The 5,973-nt window shown below is 44.1% G+C and overlaps 3 protein-coding genes across 3 annotated transcripts; 1 reads left to right on the top strand and 2 right to left on the bottom strand.

The window, feature by feature from the left end:
• Positions 1 to 690: 690 nt before the first annotated feature.
• On the bottom strand, positions 691 to 1,949 carry LOC131888869 (NADH dehydrogenase [ubiquinone] 1 alpha subcomplex assembly factor 4-like). Its single transcript, XM_059237815.1, has 2 exons — positions 1,617 to 1,949; positions 691 to 1,188 (listed from the first exon to the last, which is right to left on the bottom strand). Exons 1-2 carry the CDS (start codon positions 1,839 to 1,841, stop codon positions 766 to 768), a joined length of 648 nt encoding a protein of 215 aa, XP_059093798.1. The 5' UTR covers positions 1,842 to 1,949; the 3' UTR covers positions 691 to 765.
• A 225-nt stretch (positions 1,950 to 2,174) lies between these two features.
• LOC131888864 (cell growth-regulating nucleolar protein-like) lies at positions 2,175 to 3,504 on the top strand. Its single transcript, XM_059237809.1, has 2 exons — positions 2,175 to 2,476; positions 2,538 to 3,504. Exons 1-2 carry the CDS (start codon positions 2,261 to 2,263, stop codon positions 3,303 to 3,305), a joined length of 984 nt encoding a protein of 327 aa, XP_059093792.1. The 5' UTR covers positions 2,175 to 2,260; the 3' UTR covers positions 3,306 to 3,504.
• LOC131888867 (protein FAM210A-like) lies at positions 3,358 to 5,153 on the bottom strand. Its single transcript, XM_059237811.1, has 2 exons — positions 4,519 to 5,153; positions 3,358 to 3,682 (listed from the first exon to the last, which is right to left on the bottom strand). Exons 1-2 carry the CDS (start codon positions 5,052 to 5,054, stop codon positions 3,457 to 3,459), a joined length of 762 nt encoding a protein of 253 aa, XP_059093794.1. The 5' UTR covers positions 5,055 to 5,153; the 3' UTR covers positions 3,358 to 3,456.
• Between the last annotated feature and the right edge of the window lie 820 nt (positions 5,154 to 5,973).

Raw genomic sequence — 5,973 nt, forward strand, 5'->3', positions numbered from 1 at the left:
AGAGCGTCACTTTGAAGTGACTCAACAAGCTACTGCGGGGGAATCGCGTCCTTTTTGCCTCATCCCCGTGTCTCCAGTGTATTGCTCGTATTGCTCACCATATTTGAGTACGTCATGGTGAAGCCATGGACCGGGCATGGAAGAACGAGGCTTTGGCTTGGATTCGATTGCCCCTTCTTGCTTCTGTTCGCGTAGCTCAGTGGGTTCCACTCGTTCCACTGTCAAACATGCCCGATCGAGCTGAGCTTCTCCACGAAAAAAACGACGCTTTGTGTCGTCATCCACGTCATGAAACTTGAACGAGGAGAGCTCGAGACCGCGCCCATAGAACCAAACGAAGCCATAAAGGGCAATTTTCATGATTTAAGCCGCTTCATGGCAACGTAATTGAGAAAACATGCCTCCTTGATTACTAAGCTACTACAATTTAGCCATCCAGAAACATGCTGTTCACATTGCTCATCTCGTATGTCCGTGTTTTAGTGGCAACTGTCTGAGTACTTTGACAAATCATATTTTCCGCACTTTTTTGAAGCAAATGAGAAATGTAGCATAAGTCAGGGAGAATTGGAGTTTTTCCGCTCCCCAAATTTCTAATGTCCTTTGGGAATCATGAGCAATAAAAGCATTGGTTGCGAGACAAAGTTCCTCTATCTTGCGTGAATATTCTCTCACTGATCTTGGCAGGACTTGCAGTTTCATGTGATTAATTAAGACTATATTTGACAACCTAAATATTCAAAAGTACACTGGAAACATAGCAATTCACTTGGAGGGGCCGATTTGCTTGACTGTTGGGGACCGAAGTGGCTCATGTTCGACCTCTTCCCAATCTGGTTTGGCTAGAAGCGGATTGTCCAAGATTACTGGCTTAACATGTGAGTTATCAACCACACTGAACACGCCGTAGTATCTCAGTAACGCCTCAGTATCTTCAAGTTTCAATTTGTATTCCTCGGCGATTTCTTGCGCACCATAGGAAGAATCTTGACTACGCCTCCCAAGAATGGCTTCCATCTCACTTAACGTCAACTTCCCATCCAATCGTCGGACATTTTTGGGTAGATGAAACGGATGAAAAGGTTCTGACGGAAAATATGACCTTTTCGGTAAGGGTCTCTCGGGATTTTCAATTTGCTTCAATGATTCCGGATCAAATGAGTCTGGATCCTTGGAAGACACATAAACCTGGAACAAAATGATTGAGAGACATCATGATGAAGAGATTATGTTTCTTTCAATCAAGAGTTTTGATATTGCGGCAATGCCGGCACAGTCTCTTAGATTAGACTTGATATAGTAATGTGCCCATACAGGCAAATGTTCAATTCCTTCGCACTTTGACCAAAGCAAGAGCATTACCATTGAAATTTGTCTTTCGAAAACTTATACCGTAATATGGGCACTATGAAATAACCGCTTAATCATTATAATGCCATTCTCAGGACAAGACTTATTTCTACCCCTTGAACATTAACAACCCCTAACCACCTCTGCCTTCAAGTTTCAGATAAGTGGTAAAAGGCCCGATCCGGGGGATATCAAAATGTCACAACCACTGTTAAACACTGACACAATGATTAATTGATGAACGTCTTTGTTCGCTTTAAACTCACCGTTTTCAGTCGATCATAGAGTTGATCATCCTTTTTTGCTTCTTCTTGAGCGAAATTAGGGTTCGACTCTTTCATCTGTGCCAAGATTTCCCGATCCGATGGATAATAAGGGGCACGTTCCACCATATCCTTATCGAATCGCTTTTCTGTGCGACCTTCAATGTTGAACCGCTGAAGGGGACGGGTCACCAAAGTTCCCCGGAGGCGTGTCAACGATTGACCCATGATGCTCCAAATCAGCCAATATCTTGGAACAGGCTAGTTATCAAACACTCCACTTTTCTCGACCATGTTTTGAAACAGACACATCTATGATGTTGATTTGGCTATGAAAACAGCTGATAGTGAAATGTTTCAAAGTATCTTTGGGGTTATCTCACCCACTCTGAAATATTTCCCGACTAAACGAATATCATGCCTACCCGTCATGTACCTAGACACATCAAATACATCCATCTCATCTCGCATCGTAATGATGCGATGACTTTAAAATCAACACCTAGTATTCAGACCTGATACATTTGAGCCCTGATATTACATTTCATCAGCTGTTATTGTTGGTCATTTTGGTGCTGCTGTTGTCTCCAACGAAATGCACGTGAAACTTGAAAACAAGACCCGAAATCTGCGGTCTTGAAGACATCATGGTATTTTTTACTTGCAATGCTTGTGGCGAATCGCTGAAAAAGAACCAAGTGGAAAAACATTATATGCACAAATGTCGCCGTTGTGAAGTCCTCACTTGCGTAGATTGTCACAAGGACTTCCCGGGGGATTCGTATCAGGCTCATACTAAATGTATTACCGAAGATGAGAAGTACAGTGCCAAAGGCTGGGCCCCCAAGGCCAGTGCTAACAAGGTAGGTGAAGTCCAGGATTTGCTATTGAATCGTGATGATTCTGATTGATGAGTAATTTCAGGGGGAAAAGAAGCAACTTCAGTGGATCAGTAACCTCCAAGCTCTGGTAGACGAGAATGCCGCTACGTTGGACGGAGAAACGCGCAAGATCCTGGATACGGTCATGCAACATGACAATATTCCTCGGAAGAAGGCCAAGTTCATGAATTTCGTCAAGAATATTCTGAGGCATGTACGACCTGCAGCCATTGACAATACTTGGGAGCTCTTTGAGCAAGCCTTAAAACCCAAAGTCGAGCCAGAGGCACCGCCCAAAGAACCTGTATCCATTCCAGTCGAAGATGATGATGCGAAGGAAGAAGTCGAGGAAGTGGAAGAGACAAATGAATCACGACAAGGTGTACCCATGTTTACCGGCCGACCCAAGACAAAAAAGGCCAAAAAGAAGGACAAGGGGAAGGAAAATCAGTCTCAAACGATAGAGAATGGAGGCCCAGGTCCTAAGAAGAAACGCAAACGCGCCGAAAACGATCTGGAAGATGAGGTTGAGGCCAAGAAACCGAATCGTGAAAACCCAGGTGTCCAGAATGGAGCTGCGAGTCCTGAGAAATCGGGCAAGTTTGTGTGGGAAGACGTAATCACCGGGTTGTTGCAAAAGAAAGGCGCCATGAAGGTTAACAAATTGAAGAAGAAAGTGGTGGCCGAATATCTGAGTCAGCACGAAGGCACTCATAAATCGGAGGAGGAGCTGGCCAGTAAATTGGACAAGAAGTTAAAGAAGAACAAAAGCTTCAGAATCTTGAAAGACGTGGTGTCGTTACACGAATAAGTAATTAATAAATATGACATTTTTGCATTTGAAAACGTGATAATCAAAGAACTGTCAGAGCCTTGTTTTTTTTTATTAGATGTCCCACAACGCAAGTTCAGTTCATGGATATTGGTGTTGAAAAAAAAAATCATATGTTGCCAAGTCAACGTTATGGCTTTTTCCGCTTTTCGGCAAACCTCTTCCAACTCCTTTCCCATTCATCCTCGACCTTTTCCCGCATATCGCCTATTGAGCCTTTGAAATCGTCCATCTTATGTTTGACTTGATCCGAACGATCTCGAAAGTCCGATGCTACCTCGGAAGTCGTCTTGAGCCAACCGTATTCACTCAACTTCCTTACTGTCAACGTCGTCCCGCCCAATGTCACCGTGTATCTAAAATAGAACAAAGCACTTCGTAATTTGAAAGGGTTCCTAGACGTTGTAAAATTAGGTTTTACCAAGCCTACGGCGTACATAATTTGGCTTATCCATGGCTTATCCCACAAAATTGGTTTAAGTGCAATCTAAAACGACTTGAGTTAGCGTTGCTTACTTGTGATTTTTGATTGACATAAATTCGGTTGGCAAGAACAAGTTAAAGCTGAAAGTTTAGACTACGATTATGATCTGCATTTCAATTACAAATTTGAATGATGAAAGCCTCTGAACGGCATTCACAAGAATCAAAGATCAAAATTTGAGGAGATGAAAGTGGACCCAAATACAACGTGAAACTAAGCAAAACTGCGGTACATAAAAGATCAAAACGGAATTGTAATTTCTTAGTTGAGATGAAATTGATTTCGAATATAACTAATTACATTGGTTCGGGTATGTTATTGCCATTGCGTAATTGTGATTTCCAATATAAACATGAAGCGGCGAACAAATTGAACTTGTTAAATGTTGATATTCATTATGCAAACCATGGTGAGCAGAGGGGCTATTCGCGAGGCGCCACAAATACATGAAAAGTCTCTGAGCTGGGATAAATTTTCTTACCATGGTTTACAGTTATCAAAAATAATAATTTAGAACACGATTAAGGCCTTTCTTTGATTTACATAATCATTTCTCAGATAGACAATCGAACAGGACTGCGAAATGAAAAGTATTGCTGCTAGAAACTGCGGAATAAATCGGCTATCTGGAATCCAAAACAACACTGGATACGGCCAGAATCTCTCCATCAAAAAGAAAAAAAATCTCCCATCACCCTCGCTCCTCACCGAACGGGCGTGGCCACTTTATAGCAAGCGTAGGCCATGGCGTAATATCCCAGATCTGAGTCTTTGAGTTTGGCCACATAGGTCTCGGAGGCACCCAGGGTGCTTAGGATGGAGCTCACGTCTACCCCAGACTTGCACATGAGGTAGAAGCCGCCAAACCAAACCACGGACGTGGCCACATGCACCGGGACCAACACGTACCAATACCGCTTGAATTGCAATTTGAACCGCTGCGACAGCGACAATTGGCCCGCCTTCTCCAATCTCTCCAACTCGGCCGTCTTCTTATCGTCCGAAGAATAGGTCCGACTCAGAGGGGCCACCGGGTGGACCCGGGGAACCCGCGGAACCCGGAGAACCCGGAGGCGGGCATTGACGGGGGTGACAGCTAGCCGGGAACAAGGCAAATTTGAGAGGGGGCAAACCGGCGGAGCAGACGAGCTCCAGGGGAGGGACAGGACGTGCCATGAGCGGTGGATAGGGGCGTGAAGGGGACGGGATTGGCGTAGAGCCTGCCACAAGAGGCTGCCACTCATGCTGGAGGCGTGGACGGTCCCGATAATGACTATTGACCCATGTTGGATGGGTGAGAGAACTTTCCTTCAGCAATGAATGTGTTTATTTTTCGTGTCGGAACACAGTGTTTCCAAAATTTGGCAACGGATAATTGCGGATGGCATGGCGGTCTGACTGAAAATGATCATTATTTAAAAAGGCTTTGAAATATATTTTGTAAACAGGCTTTACCACTCATGTCCAAGACTAGATGTCTTTATATATTTTCACAATCGGTGTATTATTGATAACGTATAGCGGACGAGAGTTTAAAGGAGCATGAACAATAACTAACAGATTATAAGCCATGACTTGGGTTCGCGTAGCTTGTTTTTCTTCGTTTATACTCTAGCTTTCCCAAAATAAAGATAAAGAATGGTGCTTGTGAGGGAGACAGTCCTCTCCCTTTGGGTTGCCCGAGGTCACTCACAACGTCGAGACACTCCCCAAATCTGGACAGGGTCAACCTCTGATCTTAAGGTCATATTTTTTTGCAATTGAAAGGCCCCCCATGGTTGACGTCCAGGCCATACTCAACTCTGTCATCTACCTCTACCATCAATTCATGCTCTGATGCGGTCAACGGATTCGTTTGGACTCAAGTAAATCCAGCTGATAGAAAGAAGCCAGTCTGGCCAATGTATGTACGTCTCTCAGTCTCATCACTTGAACCGAGTGACGGCGAGCAGTGAGGCCAAATCGCCCAATGACTGATAATCTAGCGAGTCAAATGGACATAATTGAGCCTAGTTCTGGCTTGATAAAAACGAAATTTACTTTGGAAACCACAATCAACGAGTTGTATGAGCTGCAACCCACGCCAATCACCCATCGATTTCTGTATGAATAGGGATATGGGGCCATCTGACCCGGCCCCCGACACTATCTGACTCTTTATTA

The sequence above is a fragment of the Tigriopus californicus genome, chromosome 10, assembly GCF_007210705.1.
Source record: "Tigriopus californicus strain San Diego chromosome 10, Tcal_SD_v2.1, whole genome shotgun sequence".
In the NCBI taxonomy this organism is placed as follows: Eukaryota; Metazoa; Arthropoda; class Copepoda; order Harpacticoida; family Harpacticidae; genus Tigriopus; species Tigriopus californicus.

Excerpts from the sequence above, each read along its gene's own strand:
- LOC131888869 (XM_059237815.1), bottom strand. The coding sequence starts at position 1,841 with ATGGGTCAATCGTTGACACGCCTCCGGGGAACTTTGGTGACCCGTCCC. Across the intron at positions 1,189-1,616 it reads TCTATGATCGACTGAAAACG|GTTTATGTGTCTTCCAAGGA; the intron begins GTGAGTTTAAAG and ends ATTTTGTTCCAG.
- LOC131888864 (XM_059237809.1), top strand. The coding sequence starts at position 2,261 with ATGGTATTTTTTACTTGCAATGCTTGTGGCGAATCGCTGAAAAAGAAC. Across the intron at positions 2,477-2,537 it reads CCAAGGCCAGTGCTAACAAG|GGGGAAAAGAAGCAACTTCA; the intron begins GTAGGTGAAGTC and ends GAGTAATTTCAG.
- LOC131888867 (XM_059237811.1), bottom strand. The coding sequence starts at position 5,054 with ATGAGTGGCAGCCTCTTGTGGCAGGCTCTACGCCAATCCCGTCCCCTT. Across the intron at positions 3,683-4,518 it reads AAAGTGGCCACGCCCGTTCG|ATACACGGTGACATTGGGCG; the intron begins GTGAGGAGCGAG and ends GTTCTATTTTAG.